General features: G+C 33.7%; 1 protein-coding gene across 1 annotated transcript; it reads left to right on the top strand.

Annotated features, from left to right (window-relative positions):
• Window positions 1-3,864: 3,864 nt before the first annotated feature.
• Window positions 3,865-4,239, top strand: HELRODRAFT_173808 (hypothetical protein; the record flags this gene model as incomplete). The annotated part of the gene is made up of 1 exon (XM_009020419.1): window positions 3,865-4,239. One exon carries the CDS (start codon window positions 3,865-3,867, stop codon window positions 4,237-4,239), a length of 375 nt encoding a protein of 124 aa, XP_009018667.1.
• Between the last annotated feature and the right edge of the window lie 21,624 nt (window positions 4,240-25,863).

Raw genomic sequence — 25,863 nt, 5'->3', positions numbered from 1 at the left:
ATTTATTGCTATTATTTTGTTTTTAGAAATAAGTTGTGTTTTTAGAATTTTTCTAATTCTTGAAAAATATTCTTTTTGAATTTTTTTTTCATCATCTTGTCGTGAATTTCAGCACTTTCTTCCATTCCAAGATACTTATAAGATTCCTCTAATTGAAGGCTTTTAATCTTAACTTCATCTTCCAGGATAGCATCATTTCCAGTTACCATTTTACCATTTATTATAGAGGTGGTATTGTTATGTTTTAAAATATCAAAGGTTGTTCCTATACCGAAAGTAAAGGGTATATCTGACATCACAAATTACCGACCTGTGTCTATTTTACCTTCATTCTCAAAGATTATTGAAAAGATAATGCATATTAGACTGACAAAATTTCTACATAAATTCAACTTACTGTCCGATTGTCAATTTGGGTTCAGAAATCAGCATTCTACAGAGCTGGCACTGGTTGAGTTGACAAGGAAAATTGAAATAGCAGCAGAAGAGAAAAAATTTGTTATTGGCACCTGTCTAGGATTATCCAAAGCATTTGATTTAATCGATCACAATATTCTTCTGGGGAAAATGGAATTTTATGGTATAAGGGGTAAAAAGCTTGAATGGCTCAGAAGCTATTTGACGGATATAAAGCAGTTTGTGTGGGTTAATGACAGGAAATCAAAGTTGATGCACAATAAAATAGGGAAGCATCTTGGGACCGCTGTTGTTCATTGTGTTTATAAACGATTTTCCAAATGCAACATCGTTTTTTGACTTTGTTTGTTATGCCGATGATACAAATGTGTTTTGCAAAGGTAAAGATATCAATAAACTAATAGAAAAATCAAATATTGAATTTGGACATATTGTTTCATGGTTTAATCGCAATAGATTGACGCTAAATGAGAAGAAAACCCAAATGATAGTATTTGGGCCAGTGAATTATATGAATTACAAGAAGCCATATAAAATCATGGTCAACAACACTCTCATCACAGAAAGTAAGACAGTAAAATTTTGGGGAGTTATGTTAGACCAAAAGTTATCATTCAAGCCACATGTTCTTAACATCTGTTCTAAATTGGCAAGATCAATTGGAGTCATAAACAAAATCAAATTTTATTTACCAAAGTCATGCATGAACATGCTTTACAACACTATAGTTTTGCCGCATGTTTCTTATTGTAATATTATCTGGTCAGGTCTGGTCTAACAAATCCAATAATAATATTAATGAAAAGAGCAATTAGGACAATAACACTATCAAAAAAACTCACTCATGCAAAACCTCTTTTTCAGCAGATAAATAATTTAAGCTTCAACCAACTAAAGCTACACTGTGCAGTTTGTTTTGTTTACAAACAACTTTTGAATAAATTACCACAGATGTTCAGCCATTACTACAATTACTGTAACGCAAAGAGATGAAAAAATTTTTTAAAGACGAATTATTCAAAAACAAATATGCTCTTCAACCATATCATATGCAGGGGTCCAAGAAGCTGGAACCACGTTTTACAAATGAATTTCCTGTGGATATATTTAATGTGAAAAATTTAAAAAATAAATCGAAATTGTTTTTAATAAACTCTGATTGTGATTATTAAATTGTTTTTCGTGAAAGTTCAAATTTTGTCCATTATTTTTGGTAATGACATGTAGATGTGCATTCATGTGTTGTGTACGTACATGCTGTATGTTTATCTTGGTTTTTGCATAATAAGTTTAATGATTTGTAGACATTATTAAAAAAATTATTTTATTTTGACAATGAATTCAGAGAATGTTTGTGTGTTTGTTATATATAGATGAATTGAACATTGTTAGTAAGATTACGATGTATATAGTATGTTCTATACTGTACTGGCTGTACTTGTATGTACTTGACATGTATATGTGTTAATCTTGCAAGTATATATTTTTATGAACACTGATAATTTGTTAGTAAGATTGCGGCTTATTTGTTTTAATATATGACTGTACTTGTCCGTATATATTTTTTTATCTTGTAAGTATATGTGTGTATGTATTTGTATATACATGTGTGTGTGTATGTATGTATATGTATATATATATATATATATATATGTGTGTGTGTGTGTGTGTGTGTGTGTGTATATGTATATGAAACTGACAATTATATATGTGACAATTATATGTATATGAAACTGACAATTATATATCATATTTTGAAAAGGTGGCTGTGCTCGAAAGTCTCAAGGACTCCTCACAGCCATCCCGTGCCCTTGATTTTTTTCCTCAAATTTTGTGGCCAAATAAAATATTGTTATTGTTATTACCTTTTTCTACCTTTTTCATATCAGAACTAATGGAACATTAGTTGTTTATTTCTGTTCAATGTTTGAGTGGCCCAACAAGTATTTTCTTGGGTCTCCCAGCAATTATGTTTTTGCTAAGTAAACATCATTAATTTGAATAATTGTATCGCAAAAAGCACCTATATTACACACAAATTACAAAAAATCAATCTTACATTAACATCACTGCAAGATTGAACCATGTATTTGAATAGGCAACCACATGAACGACACCTACGTTTAAAATTAACATTAAACTTAAAATGAAAGATTCGTTATTTATGTATTTGATTTGAAACCAATTAAAACTTTTTTAAACCTTAACCATTTTTTAAATATTTTAACGAGATTAAAATTATAAGGCATTAGAAATATTTACACACCCAATAATTTGAAACACTACAATAATTATACTCATTTTTAAATCAACTTAAAAAATATATATATATAAAAAATAAAAATTTAATAAATTTTAAAATTTTGCTTTATTTGACTTACACAAACAAAACATTGTTGGACTGAGAAATAGCCCACGACAAAGATGAAATATCTCCATCACTGTGAGAACACATATCTGATAAATATATTTAAATAACTACACCTTGGGCATATATTAACGTATATCAACGACCTTTGGAATATCCTAACGTCGAAGAAAACGTGAGTTCATTACAGTAACTGTCCCATATCTCCAAAACATTGTTTGTCAGACTGGCAGCTAGAAATCTGCCCTGCAAAGACCAGGAAAGAGCTGACACAAATGTGCTTGAAAATTCTTTATCACAATTAATGGGTACCTTATAAATTATTATTGTATAAAATATAAAATAATATATATATGTATATATTTATTTATTTCTCACATAATTATATAATTTACTTACTCAATAATATTAGTTTATTTATTATTTTTTAAACAATTTACGAAGCTGCTTAATTTTAAACAAATATTTTTTCTAAACAACGTTTCGAAACAGTTTTGTTGGCGAAATCTATTCTTTAGAAAAAATTTTTCTTAAATTACCGCTGTCTCAAAAAACTCTTCCAAAAAATATTAAACATAAAACGGGGTATAAAATATTATTGTTATTAATATTAATTATTATCATCATAATCGTCATTATTATTAGTGTTATTATTAGTTTTATTAAAAAAACCCACATTACCGCCAAATACAAATCCACCACTGGGGCTGCAATCCAGCAGAGTTCGGTGCCGGTCCCAAGTCCGGGTAAAGGAGGAGGGTTGACAGGAGCTTGCTACACTGTTTTAAAAACTCTAAAAACACGATAGTAACACAACAGCAAATAATCATACCAACTCGGTCGTCGCCCGGGACACTGCTACACTGTTTTAAAAACTCTAAAAACACGAAAGTAACACAACAGCAAATAATCATACCAACTCGGTCGTCGCCCGGGACAACAAGGACCGCATTGCAGCTTTGTGGAGTAGGAGCTACAATGAAAAGTTTGTTACTGAGTTCCAAAGAGGTGAAATGAAGATGAAATTCACAGTTGGAATTTGGAATGTGAGGTCACTGTGGCAAGCCTGAACATATGCGATGCTGAAAAAAGAGCTTGAGAGGTTTAGATATGATATGGGTGGTTTGTGTGAAGTTAGATGGACAGGAAGTGGAGAATTGGAGAAAGGAAAACTGTTATGGTCAGGCACAGAAACTGAGCATATTTATGGAGTGGGAATGATTCTTGGAGAGAAAGCAAGAAGAGCATTAATTGAATACAATCCAGTAAATGACAGGTTGATGTATGCCAGATTCAAAAGATATCCAAGAGATATTATTGTGATAGTTGCTTATGCTCCAACAACAAATTATTCGGATGACGAAGTTGAAACGTTCTACGAACAACTGGAACAAACATTGAAAACATTACCAAAGAAAGATGTCAAAATCATTTTTGGGGGACTGGAATGCTAAAATTGGAAGTGACAACATTGGATTTGAAGAAGTAATGGGAAAATACGGTGTAGAAGATAGAAATGATAGAGTGGAAAGGTTATTAAAGTTTGTGAAGGACCGACGATTGTATGTCACAAACACAAAGAGGCAAAACAACAACAAATGTACTTGGGAGTCACCAGACGGAAAAACAATGTACATGATAGATTTAATACTGATAGAACAGAAATGGATAAAATTTGTCACCCAATGTAGAGCTTTCCAAAGTGCAGAAATTGGATCAGATCATCGCCTTGTCTTATGCAATGTCAACATGAAAATAAAACAAAAGCTTAAAATGAGAGAAAGCATTAGGAAAGTGAAATAAAACACAGAAATAATGAAGCAGAAGATGGAGGATATAAAAAATAAAATCGAACATGAATCGGACTCAGCAGCCAATTACGATATGAAAACAAGAGTTAGCAACCTAGAAAAAATTCTCAAAGCAGCAGGTGAAAGTTGTAAAATCAAAACAAACCAAATAAAACCGTGGATAAGCGATGAAACATGGAACCTTGTAGAAAAAAGAAGAAATTTGAAAATGACAAAAAGACAGAGTGTAGAAAGTAAGATAAAATTCAAAAAAAGTCTGCCAAAAAATAAAAAAGAGTGCTAGAGCAGATAAAAGGAGATGGATTATTGGTAAATGTAAAAAGGTAAAGACGAAGATTAGGCAAAACAAGACAAGAAAGGCTGGTTAAACAGTTTAAAGGAAAACCGAAAAATATGTCAAGGATAAAAGAACGACTGTAAAAGGTCATAGAGCAACATCTGCATGAAGAACAAGCAGGCTTCAGAAATGACAGAAGCACGATCCAACAAATTCTGATGTTGAGACTGCTGACGGAAGATGCAAAAAGTAGCGGTCATACAATTTACCATTGCTTTGTTGATTTTAAGAAAGCGTTTGATTCTGTCTTGCATGAAGGTTTGCGGGCAACATTAGAAAGTATGGTGACATAAGAAAAGCTGGTCAAAGTATTGAAAGGGATTTATGAGGAATTAAAAATTTCGTAATAATAAGTACAAAACTTGGAGATTGGATAAAAGCAGTTGGAAGCAGACAGGGCGATCCAATATCACCAATACTATTCATAGCATTGCTAAAAAGAGCAATGGAAGAAATGGAAAATTCGGAATTGAGTGAAATTAACATAGGAAGGAAAACCGTCAAAGATCTCAGGTTTGCAGACGATATAGACCTTCTAGCTTCTAGTGAAGAAGGTCTACAGAAACTAATTGAACTAATACATGTTGGTGGAAAAGATCACGGGTTGCATATCAACAAAGACATAACGAAGATAAAGATTACGGGGAAAGGCAGAAACAATGCGGAATTTCAGATAGAATCAAAAAAACTTGAACAAGTAAACCGGTTTGTGTATTTTGGCAGTCTTATAACCTGTGACAACAACTGCACCAAAGAAATTGACAGAAGAATAGCAATAGTCCATGGAATGTTTGCATCATTGAAGGAAATATGGAAAAGTGGAAATATATCTATAAAAACAAAGTTGAGAATGATAGAATCTTGGGACATGGACAATAAAGAAAAGAGACAAAGACAGATTGCAAGCATTTGAGATGAAGTGTTACCAAAAGTTGTTGGGAATCAGTTGGAGGCAGAAAGTAAAGAATGAAACCATCAGAAATCAACTTGGAAGACAGAAAATGTATATGACAAAGACAGAAAAAAAAATTGGGATTTTTTGGACACATTTGTATAATGAGAGAAGACAGATTGATTAAGATAATACTAATGAGGAAAAGAGATTGGAAGAAAAAAGTTGGTAGATCTGCAAAGAAATGGATAGATGACATCACTGGATGGACTGATGTTGATATTCTGAATTCAATAAAACGGGCCAAAGGTAGAAAAAGTTTTTGGAAAGAAAAAGGAAAAAATAAATGTAAAAAGCATGCTTAGATGTACACCATCGGCCTCGACGATCTCCCGATAGACAAAGGAGGATCATTGATTGATTGCTTGATTGATTGACAAATCCACCATCATACAACTATATCAATCAGTTGCCCATCTAAATCTAAAGCAACTCCTTGTCCGCTCGATCAAATTGCAATAATACCCTTCAAAAATTTCCCTTGTTGGTACAATTCTGCTTCAACACTAATGCAAATACTGGTCATCATCATCACTTATGTATTATGTCATTTAGGAAAAAGGTTTCACAGTCATAATTCACAAAAAAAGTGATGCCAATGACTCTGTCAACTTCAGACCGATCACATTACAGCCTACCCTCTACGTCATTTGCTTCGTTCATTAACACAGCGCTGGATTAATGCAAGGGCAACATGGCCGTAGGTCAGAGTCTCCTTTCCAAAGAGGGCCTCCTCTCTCGGGCATTTTTTTTACATAACTTTGACGTATCTTCAAATTTGATGATGTTTGAAAGAATCATATAAGCGGTTTTGACCCGTCAGTTGAGAGCTATACAAATGTGAGATGACTAACTGCGCTGATCAAAGCGTTGCCCTGGTAATTCCTATAAATTAGATCACAATTTTATTCTATATATATGAATACAACTATAACAATATTTTAAATGTTTTTAACTTATATATATATAATGATGGATATATAAATATATATATATATATATATATATATATATTCTATAAATTCTACCGAATGTTTGGCGTTAATATGTTTGTAGTTCGTTTTTTCGATTTTTCCCACTAAAGTTTTTTGGAAAACGTTTAGTTTATTAAAATTCAAAATAAACTTATTTTCCAAATTCATGCTGCAAATAAAGCCATATTTCGATTCCGAATGAATCATCATCAGTGCAATTTAGTTTATATAAGAAAATATTCACTTTGTCAAAGTGAACTTAGATAAAAATTGGGTGTCAAATTTCTTTATTGGCTGGTCCATCTTCGTTAGTTTCCTTTTCTTCATCATATTTTTCTATGTCATTATTTACAATGCTAGCTTTTATTACTTTGTTTTCATCGTTGGGAGTGAGGTTGTCATTTTTTGTTGTATATTTATTGTTGTAAACAATGGATATAAGACTTATTCTATTGAAAAGATTGTTAAAGGTAAATTACAACACAACAATAACCTTCCTAATACCAATAATCAAGATAATGACATTATCTTGTATTACAGAAATCACATGTCAACTGCATACAAAGTAGATGAAGCTATTCTTAAACATATCATCAATAAAAATATCACAACAACCAACCCAAATAGTAAAGTCGAACTCCGAATTTATTACAACAATAAAAAGACGTCTCACCTAATACTGAAAAACAATTGTGGTTCTAGAGGTAACTCTATGTTAAAGCGTAATCACGTAATATATGAATTTAATTGCCCCTTTGACGGCTGTGCACATCAGCATGACTCATATCGGGATTACTACTACCTCACTGACTAGAGGGCTTACGATGCATAAACAGAGTGGTGCTATCAAATCTCATTTGGACTCAACACACTGTTGTGAGTTTCTTTAGATATAAGAAACAACAAGTAAGAATGTTTATAACGTATTTATTTGCTTAATACAAAATAAATGAAAACGTGTTCGGCAATGCAATTATATACCGTGAGCCATAAGTGAGGCCTTAAGCTGTCTATGCAGTCGTTCCACCATACCGTTGGCTGCTGGGTGGTAGGCGGTGGTGTGAATATGTTTAATGTTTAGTAACTTGGTGAATCTCTTGAAAGAAAAAGATGTGAACTGGCTGCCTCTGTTTGTTGTATGGTTTCTAGGACTCCATACAACGAAATCCAGTTTGAAAATAATTCATCTACTATTGTTTCCGTTAAAGTATTTTTGATGGGATTGCTACTGGCCATCTGGTGAAACGATCGACACACGTTAAAATGTGTGTGTGTGACCATCTGATGAAGACATTGGTCCGACTAAATCGATGTGTACATGCTGAAACCTGCTGCTTGGTGGAGGGAATTCTGCTGGACGTGAAGCTGTATGTCGATATACTTTGCTGCGTTGACATTGCAGACACTCTCTGCACCAGTTACGGATGTCTTTATCAATGTGGGGCCTGGCTCTAATTAATTTCGATGTTGCATCGAAATTAATTAGAGCCAGGATGTGACATGGAATGGAAATTCAGAAAAACTGATTTCCGCATGCTGGTTGGAACTAGAGGACGAGGGGTGCCTAGTGAGGTGTCGACGACGATATTGTTTCTTGAGCTGTTGACTGGAATTATGCTGGTTTTTAGTGAGTCTATGTTGTCAAGGAGTGTTGCATCATCCTCCTGTTCTTTCGACATCTCCTCAAGGTTAATTGCTTTTGGCGTTATCATGGCTACCTCTGTACGTGATAGCGCATCAGCCACAATGTTGTTTTTTCCTTTCACGAGTCGAATGTCTGTTGTGAACTGTGAGATGTAATCCAGGTGTCTGATCTCTCTTGGTGTTAAACGATTTGAATCTGAATGTAAGGCAAACGTCAATGGTTTATGGTCAGTGAATATTGTGAAATCTCGACCTTCGAGGAAATGTTGAAAATGGCGGACAGCTGAATACACTGCCAGCAGTTCTCGACCAAATGTGCTGTAGCGGGTCTGTGTTGGATTGAATTTTTGCGAAAAAAAGGCAATGGGCCTTGCAATCCCTTGGTTTTTCTGTTCTAGTACTGCTCCCGCAGCAACGTCTGAAGCGTCGGTGAAAAGTTGAAAGGTGCTTTCTCTTGAACGTACCATAACTTGGTTGCCGCTGGTAAAGCCTGTTTGGCCTCTCTAAAACTTTGTTGCTGCATTTCGTTAAATTTTATAGTTTTTGATTTGCCAGTTAAAATGTCAGTGAGAGGTGACAATATCGTTGAGCATTTAGGGATGAATCGGCGGTAAAAATTTATCATTCCGATGAATCGGCGTAGTTGCTTGTCAGTCGTTGGTTCAGCAAAACTGATGATTGCCTGTACTTTGTTGTCGAGGGGTCTAATGCCATTGCTGTCGAGTTGATGCCCCAGGAATGTTGTGGATGATTTTGCCCATTCACATTTGGATGGACTGATGGTTAGTCAGTTGTCTTGCAGTCGTTGAAGGACTTGTTCTACATGGCTTCTGTGTTCTTCAAGGGTTTTGCTGGCTATTAATATGTCGTCAGTCCAAAGTCGTCAGTCCCAGTCCAAACGGCATTTTCAAAAATTCAAACAGACCAAACGGTGTTGTCGCTGCTGTTTTTTGGATATCTTCTTCTGCCACCGGTATCTGGTGGTAAACCCGTACGAGATCTAGCCTCGTAAACCATCGCACCTGTTCCAGACTGTGAGCGATATCATGGATGTGTGGAACTGGATATCAATCAGGTGTGGTCCTGTTGTTGAGTGCGCGGTAATCTCCACAAGGCCTCCAATCTCCTGATGACTTTGCAACCATATGAAGTGGTGATGCCCAAGCACTGTTTGACGGTTTCATGTATTCGAATTCGGCTTTGGCGGCTCGCAACTTCTCTGGATACAATCGTCATGGGGCCGTATGATGTGGTAGTCCTGAAGTCACAATGTGGTGTTGTATCTTGTTTTCATTTTTGTTGTTGTTGACAGGCATCGTTAACTTGGAAAATTTGTCAATGATTTTACCAAAGTTGTTGTCCGAAACAATATATGGTTAGGGTTAGGGTGTGAATGAAGTGTGACAAGAAGTCGGCACCCAATATTGCCTGTGTGACGTTTGCAATGATGAAAACCCATTTGAACTTACGTCGTCAACCGAGGCCGATGGTTACGAGCTGTTGTCCAAATGTGTCGATGGTGGTGCCATTTGCAGCTTGCAGTTTGTAGTCAGATTTGGGTTTTCGGAGGTGTTGTCGTGAAGGTATGATACTTACCTGGGCTCCTGTGTCGACCAAAAACCTTGTCTTCGAAATGTTATCGGTGACGTAGAAAAGGCAACACGGTTTGTTGAATGTTGATGTAGTGTCTTGTTGTTTTTGCGGCTGTTTGTTGTTGTTTGTCACTACTTTTGATTGTTGATGTTTGTTGGTGTTTGATGTTTGTACATGATGTACATGATGTTGTTTGTCACTACTTTTTTTTGTTGATGTTTGTTGGTGTTTGATGTTTGTACATGATGTAGGCGACTAAAAGTGTTGTGGCCAGAGGTTGCCGCCGCCATTAGCAACTTGGCCTGTTGGTTGACGACTTGGTGACTTTTGCTTTGTAGTTGCATGGTCTCGCACATTTTTTTGCTCTGTCCCCATACGTTTTATGGTACCAGCAAACATCTGTCTCCTCACCATCTGCTGCTCTAGATGGGAATTTTGTCTTCGTTAGTTGTTGTTGTTGATGTTTGCGCCTGAATGCAAATACCTCATCTCTCTTAGTTGTTGTCTCTTCGGTACCAGATTTTGTTACGGCGTTGTGTGTTATGGTGGTAGAACCATTTCGATTGGATATTTGATGCATTCGGTCAGCTATGGTCGCTAACCTTTGTAGCGTCTCGTCGGTTGAGACAGCTAGATGCATTTGTATTGCGGATGGTAGCTGGTCCAACCACAATTGTTTCAAAATGCTTTTGTCTCTATTGTTTGCCCTCCAGGCTTTGCATGTGCCTCAATAGTTGTGATGGCGTTCTGTCTTCCATGGCCACGCCTCAGAGCAACGTGCGCAAATTTCTTTGTCTGAAACCGAATATCTCAGCGTTAACACGCGCTTCAGTGAGGTGTAAGTTCGTGCCGACGCCAATTCCGTCTCCACATCTATGACGACATCCATTGGTAGACTTTCAACCAACGTGGGGTACCATTCATCTTCTTCTGAGAACCCTCGGCCTTTGAGCACATTTTCGAAATATGTAAACCACAATTTGGGGTTCGCCGTGCTGAATGTGTTTACTTGGAGTGGGGCTCTCGTCGTTGTTTTCTTTGTTGTGGTTTCGCAAGCCATCACGTTCGGGGTCACCAATTTGTTGTGAGTTTCTTTAGATATAAGAAACAACAAGTAAGAATGTTTATAACGTATTTATTTGCGTAATACAAAATAAATAAAAACGTGTTCGGCAATGCAATTAGACAAAGAGAAGTTCGATCGTAAAATGTCGCAAGAAGAAGGGCTGTTGTCTTTGTGTTGAAGCTATATATAGTAAGTCGTCACATGCTTAGATTAGGGATGTGCGGTTCAACAACACTCAATCACTATAAGCCGTGAAATCCTCGACAGCAACAATAAAGTAATATACCAGAACACCAACTACACGCATCTTAAAATTGCAGAAGCAGTCCTAATTGACATCAATAAACCAAAAATAAATATACAACAAAAAATGACAACTCACTCCCAACCCGGCGCTTAATCAACAATGAAAACAAAGAAGTAATAAAAACTAGCATTGTAAATAATGACAAAGAAAAATATGATGCTATCGATGAAGAAAAGGAAACCAACAAAGATGGACCAGCCAATAAAGAAACCTGGCACCTAATTTCCATCTAAGTTCACTTTGACAAAGTGAATATTTCCCTATATAAGCTAAATATAAGCACTGATGATGATTCATTCGGAATCAAAATTTGGACTTATTTGCAACATAAATTCGGAAAATAAATTTATTTTGAATTTTAATAAACTGTAATTAAGAATTAATTACAACAAAGAATACTTCAAATTGAAGATAGCAGAATCAATTTTCATCGATAAACTTAAACCAACAATAAATATTCAACTAAATAATACCAATATTCTTCCAACAAAGAAACACTTGATTAACTTTAATTCTAATTAAGTTAAAATCAAAGTCGCTGTGAAAAAAAAGACACAAAGACGGAACAAAACTATAACTACATTGATGATGACAGTTGATGCCGAAAAGAGCTTTTCTGTAGTAATAACGTTATTAATAATGTTTTGTCAAAAATGTCAAATATTATGTTTTTTATTTAACCTAAATAATTTTGATCAAGATGATGAAAGTCTCGTTTGAAAAATTGACAAACTCTACCACAAGTTGAATAATGCCGAAAACGCAGTGATCTTTATAAATAATTGTATATATATGTGTGTGTGCCTGTGTGTTTTGTGTGTGTGAGTGAAGGACAATAAAATGGCGTCATCTTAATAATTTGCCTAATTAAAAACAACAAGGTGCTGTGGTTTTGAAAACGAAATCAATAAAAAAGTCTACATATTTGGTTTTTGGCTTCTGGGGTGAAAGCTTATGGATAAATATGAATTTTTACCAAATTCCACAAGAACCATCTTCTTTATGTGTTATATAAACTGTACAAATTTTATTAGAATTCGGTCAGCGGTTTGAGAGTTCGAATTGAACGTTTTAATTCGAGTTGAACGTTTTATTAAGTAAATGACGGGTGGGTCGAGGAGAATTTTTACAAGTTTGTTTTGAAAATTTTTCTGTGCTCACGGGGTGGGCCATCATTTTGACGGGGGAGGCAACTTTTTGCTAAAGGGTTCATAATGTCAATTTTCCCTTCAAAAACACTACTTTTTCATTAAAATAACGACTTTTCCAAACTTTTAACACAAATAAAGCTCATAATGGGGGGCGCCCCTAGATCCGCCACTGAATGAGTTAAATTAACGTAAATAAGTATTCAACATCGACATAATGCATTCGTTTCACAACTGGCTAGACCTACGACTTGCGTTGCTGGAATATTGCTATGATGGGTCATGTAGCAGCTTTAGTCGTTTATCGAACGTTTGATTATTGTGTATATTTATTTAGTTTTTATTAATTTTTTTATATTTCAATTTTTATTTATTTATTCATCAACTTATTCAAATATTTTTATACATTTACATACTCGAAGGCAGTCTCTGGTAACTGGATGCCACATGTAAACAAAATCTGCCAAGCCAACTACAAAATAACCTTAAAAATATAAGTTGTCATTCAATAACTAATTATGAAAGTTAGATATAAAAAAATGTTACCACCTAGCTTTCTATTCCAGTCAAAAATATTGCTTCCTGAAAGATAATCGTAATTATTAAAATAATATTGGATAAATTGTTGAAAAAACAACACTTGAAACTACATGTAAAGAATGTAAGGCTAGAAAATAAGAATATTGAGCATTTTTGATAATGGCTTTTTTCTTTTCAGTATCATCTGAAATTTTAATGCCAAAAGTTTGATGGAACAAACATCTAATAAAAATAGAACATAGGTTACTCATTTGGTAATGGAGCAATTTTACATGCCATTTGATTATACTAATTTAAAAGATTATAGGTTTATTACACTCTTCCTAGGTTCAGAGAAATCAATAACAAACAAAAAACGTCGTAAAAGAATACATGCTAAACGACGCATCACACACGAAGCATGTGATAGGCGGATATCTTTCAGCCATATTCAAACGCGGTCACCCCACACACTGTGAAAAATAGACCATCACGGTGCCCTAGACGCTGCAATCTAAATTTGCAAACTTGACTGATACATAATATTTGAAAATAAGTTTGATAACATTTGTCAGATTGCAAAAAAATGTAAATCAACGGTACAAAAACTTGGACAACTAATGCTAATTAATTAATGTATGCTATTAAATAAATTTTGTCTGAAAAAACTTTGTGATTCATATAGTGTAAAAGTATAACTTCCATTAGTTAAAAGTTGGTTGAGTTAACTGAAAATTCGATTTTATTTATTGTTTAATTTATATATTTGATTTCCTATATCTGATCACAAACATATACAGAGGTGATATTTACTACAGCGTAACGATCTACGAAAAATTCTTCGTGGAAAAATTTTCGCGAAAAAATTCTTCGCAGAAAATTCTTTGCAGGAAAAATTCTTTGCAGGAAAAATTCTTTGCAGGAAAAATTCTTCGCAGGAAAAGTTTTCACAAGGGAGGGATTGATTGATTGATTGACTGACTGATTGATTGATTGATTGATTGATTGATTGATTGATTGATTGATTGATTGATTGATTGATTGATTGATTGATTGATTGATTGATTGATTGATTGATTGATTGATTGATTGCAAATGTGATAATTATTAGATATATTTAGAAATACACAAAAGGTGCAAAAATTGATGATACTAGAACGGAGACTAGCTCGCTGTTACCTAGTTCAGAAGTTTAAATTTTTGGCTCAAAAGGAAGAGTTGTCACAAGAATTACTCAGTTATTTAAAAAGAAGATACAAAACTATGAAAATTATTTTACGTGGAAATACGTTTTTGAATATGTTATTTATATATTATTGTATTAATTCATTCAATGTTTGTATGTTTGTTAAATTACTGAATGTGTTCCTCAATAAGGGAGTATAATTTTTTTAATCAGCTGAACTAGCCAAATAAATTTATATCAGCACTTCAAGCCCGAGCTTCTTGCAATTTAGATATAGCACTGGATACGCTTAAATTGGACCATAGTTCAGTTATGGCCGTATGCTTGGGTCGAATTATTTATCGAACATTCTGAACATTTATAACTTGACAGTTTTCAGTGGATGCGACGTACTAAAGAAAAGAGAAGAATTTTGCTACAAAAGATTTGATGTCACGCCAAACTACCAAAAGCATATAATTTATTTGTTCTTCGCTAAAAGACATTTCGAGGTCATACATGCTTAATTAGTTACAACACAAACTAGTTTTTTACAGAGCTTTGTAGATTTCTTTCCAGAAGTTTGCAGTTTCAATAACGAGGAAGATGCGGAAGTACTAAGACAAGATTTGACAAGACTATACAAATGGTCTAAAGATTGACATAGACAAATAAAAAGTTATGCACATGGAAAGAAAGAACAAAGGCTTTCAATATCAACTGGGCAGGTAGGACCTTCAATCTATAAAAAAAAGAAAAGGACCTCGGAATCACTATTCAAGCACGAAAGCATAAAGACAATGTACTTTTGCAGCAGCCAAAGCAAATCAATTACTTGGATTTATTAGAAGAACGGTAGTGAGCAGAAAGAAGTTGATCATTATAAACCTGTATAAAACATTAGTTCGCCCTCATCTCATCTCGAGTACTGTTCACAGGTTGAGAATCCAGATCTACAAAAAGACATTTTTGAACATGATTGAAAAAATTGGAAAACTTGAATAAAGGGATAGACTAAAAAAATGCGGATTAACAACACTAGAAAGGAGAAGATGCAGAGGAGATCTTCATGTTCATCAGGTTCTTTCAACTAGAAAAAAATGGATTAAGAGGTCAAAGATACAAGCTCTTCAAGAAGACTGAAAATCTAATAGAGCAAAAATTTTTCAGCAGCAGGGTGGTAAGCGCCTGGAACGAGCTGAGCGATGAAATTGTCTCAGTGGAGTCAATCAACAATTTTTAAATCAAGCTAGGAAAGTTAGGATACTAGAACATTTATTTTGTAGAGGCTTTTAGACAAATGCTAGTCTATTGGACCACTTTAAACTTTGTTATTATTATTTATTATTATATAACCCAGCGGTTCAAAAGCCATAGGTTGCATCTTTGTAGAGGCTCAAATGATGACTCCCCTGAAACCATCCGAAATATGATTTTCGCCTTTTTGTAATGTGTACAACTTGTTAGAATTTTTAAAAAAATGTGTGCCTGCAAATAATTAATTTGCTCTTTCTTAAAAAAAATCTAGTTAAGATTGTTAGCCCTGTCATTTTTTTTAAATATTCACATTTGTATGCAGCATGAATCTGGTAAATACGCTATAGAGAATAACAAATACGTTATACAGAATAACTAATACGTTATTTTTACTTTGAAAAATTTTAAAAATCCTTTCTATTAACATCTTTGTCGTTAAAATTTAGTTATAATATTTATTGTTTACATTTATTCACCTTTATTTATTTTATTTAATTAAGCCTGCTCGCCAAGAAGTCACAATTTTTTGCGTTTTTGACTCTCCCAAACCCACAATATTTTTTGACTTTCCCCTCTTGAACGCTACCTTTTAAAAAGTTTTACGCAAATTATCAATAGTACAAATAACGTTTGAAAATTCAAATCAATGAATCTAAATAAGCACATTTATAAAAAATAACAAATTTGTGATTGCATATAAAATTTTATATCCTTACAATTTTTAATTCACGATCGAAATTGAAAAAGTGCAAAGAAAAACGAAATCTCATAAGATTTAACCCTCCGTTCTCCTTGTCACAAAATTTCATAGGTTTATAGACTCCCTCCCTCAAAACATGTCATCTTTTATGGACGGCCCCAAGGAAAATAGGCAAGGGGAGAGCTTTGAAACTGAAGCCCTCCGCAATGCCAACTTTGCTAGGGTTTAGACAAATTGAACAAAATCTTGGTATATCTGTTAAAAAATTTGCCTGAAAATCATTTCAGCCTCTAAGTTCGCCAACTTTTCTAACAAAAATTTAGTTCCCCAAGATAAATTTCTGCTGCTGAAATTCTTGCATTGTTATCGAACAATTTTTCTCAATGCATTTATATTAAATGTTTGAAATTTATTTGCCAGAGTATTTAAAAAAACACACTTTCAGATTTTATGGTATTTTTTATAAAATTTTACTTCAAAGATTGGCTCTTTGCTGTCAATTATTTAATCCAGAGTAAATTATATTTGGCTAATTATTTAAATTTATTTTAATTGACGTTCATCGAATAGTCTTGTTGATTTAAAGAGAATTTTCATAAATTAAGAAATTTTTTTTTATTAAATTTTCGTCATACCGAAATTTTTACTTATTTTTGGCATATCCAAAATTCTTTCAGGAAACCGAGGAATGTGCCTTTTCAAACCAATTGTATTGCTTCCAACGTTGTTTGATAAATATTTACGATCATCTAAAAGATAATAAGTGAGCATTATTTTTGTAATTGTATAATGGAAACACAATTTTTTACACAAAATATTTTTTTGGAACAATAATAAAACTTTAATGATAAATAATAATGGTAAATAATGATAAAAAAAATTAATCTTGAAGCTATCGAAAAATAATAACTAAGTGCTTTGGTAAGAGTAAGTATTCTCGGTGATTCATCGCTGTTTTCTGTGATCAAAGAAACAATACGGTTTTTGTATATTTTACGTTTTTCAGGTTTTTCTGACCAAGCGTAATATGAATCTGACTCGAAAAATCTTTCGAACCTTGGTGGCGAATCATCATCAACCTAACAGATAATCATTAAAACAATACATTTACAAATAAATAGGATAAATATTGTATAAGCAATAAAAACGAGAGTTTAAAATTATAGGTTCCAGTAGTGTTTATATAATATCAACATTTTAAAAAAACTTACTTGACTGTTTGATAAATTGTTTAGAAAATTTCTTCTATTGTATTCTTCTCTTACTTGTTGATTTAAATCATTAGTTAATCCAAACTGTTTTGAGAAGTTCTTGTTAAAATTTGTCTTGAAGTTCTTTTTATAATTTAACATAAAGTTTGACAAATTGTAGTTTGATAATCTGCGATTCGGGATAAAACGATCACACGAAGACGACAAATAACTTGATGATATCCGCACACATTGCTTGCAACTGTTTATTTTTTCTTTTTCTGGACATTTTGTGATAAAATTATTATGAGTAAATTGAGTAAGAAAAAACTTTTTATCGCAAGTCGGAGTTGAAATTAAATTAAGATTACTACTGCCACAAATAAGATTACTGTAATTCATATCAATGTTTAAATTTGTATCCATTGCACAGTCGTCAGAATTTTTACTTTGCGTTTGAAACTATCAAAATATTCCAGAAGGATTGTTATTTAAAGAAACAAAGCCTTCATTTTAGTTTAGCGAAAGCATAGAGATTTTGCACGTTTCATTCAGGTGTGCGTTACTAAAATGTTAGCCAAATGTTTTAACATTATTGTAAGCATAAAGATTTTGCACATTTTAATCAGGTGTTTGTCACTAGTCAAATGCTTAAACATTATAATTTTTAAAAATGTACGTAAATCTCACAGCCAACATTTGCTGATTAATATAGTTTGGTATTTAAGTTTTAGATACTAAATATTGTGCAAGTTCAAATTCATACTCACATTTTTGTTGATCTAGATCTAAAAACATTACAAAAATATGATTTGCTTTTAAACTTTTTTCTGACACTCCTATTTGCATATCTAAAATTTTAAATAATAATTATTATAATATCAACCACATAGTTTTAGTCCGAATTTATTTTCTTGATTTCGTTCAATTAACCTGATAAACTTTTTTGATTTTTTAAATGCTTTCGTCATAATTTTTGTTACTGTGCAGTTCTTTTTCTTCTTATTATTAATGTAATTATTATCAGGTCTACTGGCTGAGTTTAAATCACACTGATGAAGTGCGCGATGTCCGATTGCAACTTCAATCGTTAAGCAAGTAGGCTAATGCTGAAAAGACCTCTCAAGTTTTAGGTGCCTGAAAATAACTTGACCTCTCCTCCTAGGATATTGTAATTGTATTGTTAAACATTCCCATCTTTAAATTTTATGGGTTAAATAAGTTTTCAAAATATTATTATATTGGAGGTTTCATGTTATGTGTTTTTTACGTGGTATTTTGGTTAAATATATTCAGAGTGATTTTTGAGTCATTTTGAATTACATGGTTTGCTATTGATACTTGCTTGGCTTTATTTCTGTCGATGTTTAATAATTCATGTAGCTTGGTTGTTACGTTATCGAAATTATGAATTGACACTGTTTGTTTGTTTCAAACATTATTTTTGTCATACAATATAATAAATTTAGAACTGATAAGTGTTTGATACAATTTAATGTTTGGACGAGAATTAGTACCATTGCCTCATCTGACACAAAACGTGAGTGTTTAAGTAGTGTTTCTTCTGTGTTTATACAGAACTCTGAACAAATTTCTTTTGTCATTTTCTCCGTTCTTTTAAATATATACATATATATTATTTATATTATATATATATATATATATTATAAATTTATTATGACTTATCATAATATATTTTTGATTGAGGGTAGGAATTATATATATTAGTTCTTTTATAGGCTATTGCATGTAGAACATCATTGTTAAAATGTGAATGGCATGGAGAGAATTAAAAAACGATTTTTTTTTATTTGTCTTTATTATTGCAGCTCTGACATACGCAGAACCACTTACAATGTTACAGATTTATTATCTATATATCTTTTATTATGTTCTTCATATCTTCATCCATTGATATGAAGCAGCCATCTTCGCCACAAAGGCTGTTTATCCTTTTCACACGACGTACACATATGTTTATGTGCACGCACGAGCACCGAATCATATACGCTGAGTATATGATAACCAGTGAGATGTTTGACTCAGCGCGCTTTTGAACCACTGAGCCATCTCGCCGGCCAACAAGTGACAAAAGGATGGACAGCTGGTTTGACCGGGAGTCGGCTACCCGGATGAACCTGTAGAAACTGCAGAATTCGAACCCGGGTCGTGGGAGTGGTAGACGGACACGCTAACCACTCAGCCACGAAACCCCTGATTTGGTATTTTCAGATTTGATTTTTTATCAAAACATTGTTCTTGTGTCGCTTTGTTAGTGATTATGGCTGAAATTATGAACGAAAGTTATTTTTTGAAAGTAATTATTTTAAAAAAGTATTTAAGTTGAAAATATAAAATAATAAGAGTTTAATGATTTTCTGATAGGCCACTTCGGATTTCGAAACGTTTAATTAACGGTTAACCAGCGTTGTTGTGAATTGCAATTGCAGGTGTTGTTGGACCGCAAACTCGCATGCACAAGAATTCCCGCTTGCTATCAAATTTTGGCATAATTTTTGTAGAAGCAAATTTCGCATGAATGATACCAGCCCTTGATTTGTTGTCGCATGCTGGCATCGCAGCTTTTTTAACTATTTTAACACATCTTTCAACTGCTTGCTAATTTATAAGATCTGTGTAACATTTAGCATCAAAATTCAGTTTAAGTATTTAAAATTAAATTTCTTTAAATTTTAAATTTCTTTTAGCTGCTTGTTATCTTATATGCTTTTCTTCATCTGTTAACATTGCAAGCAGCAAGTTTTCAGAATGAGCAGAATTAGCGTTCCGCTGAATAATAGAATCTACAGCTGCTTTTAACGCATTTAGTAAATATCGCGAGTTTTCAATTAATTTCCAAACATTCCGTGATCCGTCCTTGCATGATAGGTGTGTCCTTATTATATTATTTACTTTTACAACGTATTGAACCAAATCGAATAAATTATTGATGGTGAGGGTGTTGAAATGTAAAGACGCAAAATCCGGTTAGCTTTACTTAACCAACGAGCTTGTGAAGTTTTTCTAGGTGACTTTTTTGCCAAAGCATCTGATCAACTTTCTGTAATTACTGCTAATGTAATTCAAACAAACATTTTTGGTATGTCATCAGTCTTTAGTGTCGGTAATTGACCTGATATTGGCTTAAATTTGATTACAGATTTCTTTTCACATTTATCCAGCAACTTATCAATAGGACCATTTTATGAAGAATGACCAGACGTTTTACCATCGACGTAATCAAACAAATGCCTGAAAGGTAGTTCATTCAAATAAAGCATGCAAATAATCCATTTTAAGGGTTTCTAAAGTTTTTTTTCCAAAAAGTCTTATGACATCACAAAATTTGCCTGTAAATAAAAATCGGTTCTTCAATGATAGATGTGTGTCTTTCAGTAATTACTTGCCTGTATCTTTTGATTTCGTTTGCGAAATCTTTTATGTTTTATCTTTCTGTTCACCAAAATATAAAGCAGGTAGATTCAGAAGCATTTCATTTTTCGTGTTTTCTTTCTCACTCTTCGCAGTCTCGATTTCTCAATCATGGCATCCGACAAAAGTTTGTGCAAAAATGCTGAAGCAATTGCAGCACTGGCTCTATCAGACACTCCATAACGGTCACATATTTGCGACAACAACGGTAAACTTTGGATGCACTTCTTATTTTCCATAGTTTTTGAGGTAGAAGTTAAGAGTTTTTCTTGATTTTGTGCAATATTCCGGCAGATGAAATACTTGTATCTGAACCACCATTTATTGATGAAACTAATACTTTTTCTGGCATTTTAGATTGGGTGTTAACAGTATCACTCTTCGGGCGGTTAATTGTTGGTGCGTATTTCCGAACAAACCTTTTGGCGCAAAAAGTTGATGGCAAAGAGAACAACGTCCTACCTCAGGAAACCGGGTCTCTGGACGCAAAACGAAAATTGATTGATTGATTGATTGATTGATTGATTGATTGATTGATTGATTGATTGATTGATTGATTGATTGATTGATTGATTGATTGATTGATTGATTGATTGATTGATTGATTGATTGATTGATTGATTGATTGATTGATTGATTGATTGATTGATTGATTGATTGATTGATTGATTGATTGATTGATTGATTGATTGATTGATTGATTGATTGATTGATTGATTGATTGATTGATTGATTGATTGATTGATTGATTGATTGATTCCAGAAATATCCATGACATCATCGAGTTTGCAAGTTCTTAAGAAATTTAGATGACAATGACATCACAGAAGGGATAATTGACGAAACCAGTAATAAAACAATAAGAAAAACCTCTAGATATTTTTAGTTTGGAATCAGAGAAAAAGGGAAAAAAATTTCAATCTTCTTGGAAGAAGAAACATACTTGGTTAAAATATGAGCCTGTTGAAAATAAGATATTTTGTGAAATATGTCAAAAATGTGATAACCTTAATCTTTTTCAATTTTCAAGTAAACTGGATCATGCATTTACCAGAAAAGGATTCAACAACTGGAAACATGCCTTAGAAAAATTTAAGGCTCACGAAAAATTACTCAGCCACAAGGAAGCAGTTTGGAACATAAATAATATAAATCAAGGCACAAATGCTCAAAGTCAACAGAACTCTTTTATGCAGAAAGATATGGTAACAGCTAGAAATGTTTTTTTCAAAATTGTTACATCTTTGCAGTACTTATGCAAACAGGGGCTTTCAATAAGGGGTAAGGCGGACAATACTGCCAACTTTAATAATTTGTTAGAAATACGTTGTGAAGATAGCAAAGAATTGAGCTCTTGGCTGAAAAAAAGCGGATACAAATGGAATTCACATGAAATCCAGAATGAAATCATTGAAATGTTGGCAATTTCAGTTTTAAGAAAACTTATATCTGAACTGTCTTCTGCTCCATTTTACTCAATAATGATTGAAGAATCTACAGATGCCAGTATGAAAGAACAAATAAGCCTATGTTTTCGTCATGTATTAGATGATTTTACTATTCATGAAAACTTTTTGGAATTTTATGAAACTGTATCGACTACTGCTGAAACTTTTTTACAGATCATAAAAGGGTTATTTCCAGATTCAATATAAGTTTTCACAATTGCCGTGGACAGCGTTTTGATGGAGCTGCTAATATGGGTGGAAAAATAAGAAGTTTACAAAAGCAAATTCGAGATATACAGCCAAAGGCTTTCCATATTCATTGTTTGGCTCATTCTTTGAATTTATCATTTCAAGAGGCCTTGAATCAAATTAAGGAATGTAGGGATGCAATAAATCTTGTTAAAGATCTTATCAATTTTATCAGAGAATCGCCAAAGCGGCTGTCATGGTTTTCTACATTACAAGCTAAAGATAGCACTTCTCTCGGACCTCTGTGTCCAACTAGATAGACAATGAGAGCATCTAGCATTTCATCACTACTAGATAATTATCCAGCATTGATTTTGTTTTTTGAAGAGGTGTCAGAACAGAATACAGGTAATAAATCAATTTTTTTTTAATTTATTTAAATTATTTTTAGTTTAGTTTACAACTAGTCCAATATCTGTAATTTATGTTAGTTATGCTATGTTAAATTATGTTAATGTTAATCTATAATCTTCATAATAATATTTTATTATTAATTATTGATAATTTGATTTTTTGCTTATGTAATACATTTTGTGAATTCAATAAACAAATTTTTTGATTTAGGAGAAATTAGTGTTTAAAGCAGTGGATTTCTAAGAAGTTTGGAATCTTTTGATGCTTTCTTTGCTATGAAGCTGACAAGTTTTATTTTTAATTCAAGTGAAACAGTGGCCTCGTCATTACAATCTTCTTCAATCAATCTTTCATTAGCTCAAAGCAGATAGACGATCTCATGCTAATTTGGAAAAGCCAACGTGAAGACACTAAATTCAATGACTTTTGGCATGAAGTAACTTTGAAAGCTGCAAAAAATGATATAGAAGCACCATCACTGCCACGCATAAGACGTGTCCCAAAAAAATGGACGAAGTGCACAACCTTATAAACCTTCTGATCCAAAGGAGTATTTTAAAAGAATTTATATTCAAGCCGTGGATGCCGCACTTGAATGTCTGAAAACGAGATTCAAGTCCGAAGGATTTTTTATCGCACAAAACATTAAAAACTCAGTTCTAAGTGCTTTAAATTTGCAGGATCAGAATATAAAAGTTTCAAAGCTTTTAGAATATTACGAAAATGATATAAATGAAGATCGTCTTATTCTACCCCCTGAAAATGTTTCGAGACCTCATCTCCCATGATTGTAGTAATTCAAAAAAGGAAATCCAAAGTATACAAGATGTTATTGATCTAAAGAAATGCAAATCTAGGCAGAAAATGTTTTCGAAAATTTTAAATGTGTTAATGCTTTTTTTGACATTACCTGTAACAACTTGCACAACAGAGAGAAGTTTCTCAGCCTTAAGATGTCTAAAAGCGATCCACAATGGGACAGGAGAGGCTGAACCATGTAGCAATACTACATTGCTACCGAACCTTAACTGAGTCAATTGACACTAAACAATTATGCAATGATTTTTTTAAACGAAATGATTTACGATTAAAAACATTTGCATTGTTTTAATTTTGTTTGAATGTTTTATTTTATTACCTCCTATGTCCTGGGTATGACATAAAACTGCATCCACGCTGCCTTGCGTGCTTTTGAGCGAAAGGCTAGGCCCACCGCTTATAACTGGTGGTTGTCGTCAGAATGGGTGTCCGGATGTAAAAACTTTTCCCCAAATTATTTCTATGCCATCACAAAGAAAAACAACGGCCCCTGGTCCCCAGCAGGCCTTAAATGGTCAAGGGGTGCCAAGAATCCCTGGGAAGTATGCAATAGCGGAGGGATGTTGCAGAAAAATTCAGAATGGCCCCTCTATGGTACTTAGACTTGGAACGCTCAATGTTGGATCACTGACTGGCCGCAGCATGGAAATCGCAGAAATGCTCGAGCGTAGAAGGATTGACATTTGCTGCCTTCAGGAAACCTGATGGAAATCGAATGGTGTCTGTCATGTCAACTCAGACAAAGAAAAATATAAACTATTCTGTAATGGTCAAAAGACGGCCAAAAATGGTGTTGGAATTTTTGTCAGAGAACCGCTAGCCCAAAAAGTACTGGGTATTAAAAGGATTAATTCACGTCTCATGTGGATCAAGCATTGCATAGAAAAGCAAACAATGATTATTTTTTCTGCATACGCATCACAGACAGGCAAATCAGAAAAGATGAAAAATGACTTTTGGACTGCATTCTCTGACACCATCTCAACAATACCAAAATCTGAAACAATCCTGATTGGAGGCGATCTCAATGGCCACGTTGGAGAGAAAACAGATGGTTTTGACAACGTACATGACGGTTTTGGCTATGGAAAACGGAATGAAGATGGCAACCGCATCCTTGAGTTTGCTGAAAGTCACGGGTTTTGTTTACTGAACACATATTTTAGAAAGAGGTTGAAACATCTCATAACATACAAAAGTGGGCCATCAGCCACGCAAATTGATTTTTTTGCTGTCAAGCAACCACACCGAAGGCTATTCAAAAAAGTCAAAGTTATACCTGGCGAATCATGTGTCGCCCAACATAGACTCCTTGTGGCAGACCTGGTTGTCGAACTGTCAAAACATAAGTCTCGGAAAATCAAAACGTGGAAGCTAAAAAGCAATATTCATCGAGAAAAATTTCAACAGATTGTCACCACACAGTTAGACCACCAATCGCAAGCCAGTACAGATTGGAGTACATACAAAACCGTTTTAATGAACGCTGCAACTGCAGTTTGTGGGAAAACTGGTACAAAACGTCAGCATGAACGTGACACTTGGTGGTGGAATGACAATGCGCAAAATGCAATAGCTGAAAAAAAGTTGCATACAAGCAATGGCAAAAATCAAAGTCTGTAGATGACCATAAAATTTTCCGCAGAATGCAGCACAGATGTTTGAAGATTGAAACACCAGACTCGCCGATCATGGATTCAAAGTCAACATCAGCAAATCCAAAGCAATGAACATTGGTGAACCCATCCAATCCACAGCTACTGGACGATGGCCTTGATCAGTTTGTAAAGCTGGTGTAGGTAACAATTCAATCAAGTGTCAGCAGTGTAACCAAGTGGTGTCACAAACGTTGTTCAAAATAATTGGTACTTGTTTGTCCTGCTTGCATCAATCCACAACAACAAATTCGAAATAGCACTGTTTTTGAAGCCATTAAAATAAAGAAAGTCACATCGTTTCAATATCTAGGGGATGTTCTGGATTGTACTGGAACAGCTGAAGCTGCCGTTCGAGCACGCATACGTGCAGCCTGGAATAAATGGTATCTCCTTGCCTCTATATTGATGCGGCGTGACATCCCACTACCACTACGATCAAGACTTTATAAATCTGT

Source organism: Helobdella robusta, assembly GCF_000326865.2.
Source record: "Helobdella robusta unplaced genomic scaffold HELROscaffold_28, whole genome shotgun sequence".
In the NCBI taxonomy this organism is placed as follows: domain Eukaryota; kingdom Metazoa; phylum Annelida; class Clitellata; order Rhynchobdellida; family Glossiphoniidae; genus Helobdella; species Helobdella robusta.
Note: the sequence above shows the minus strand (reverse complement) of the source record. Positions and strands in the feature narration are given on the sequence as shown.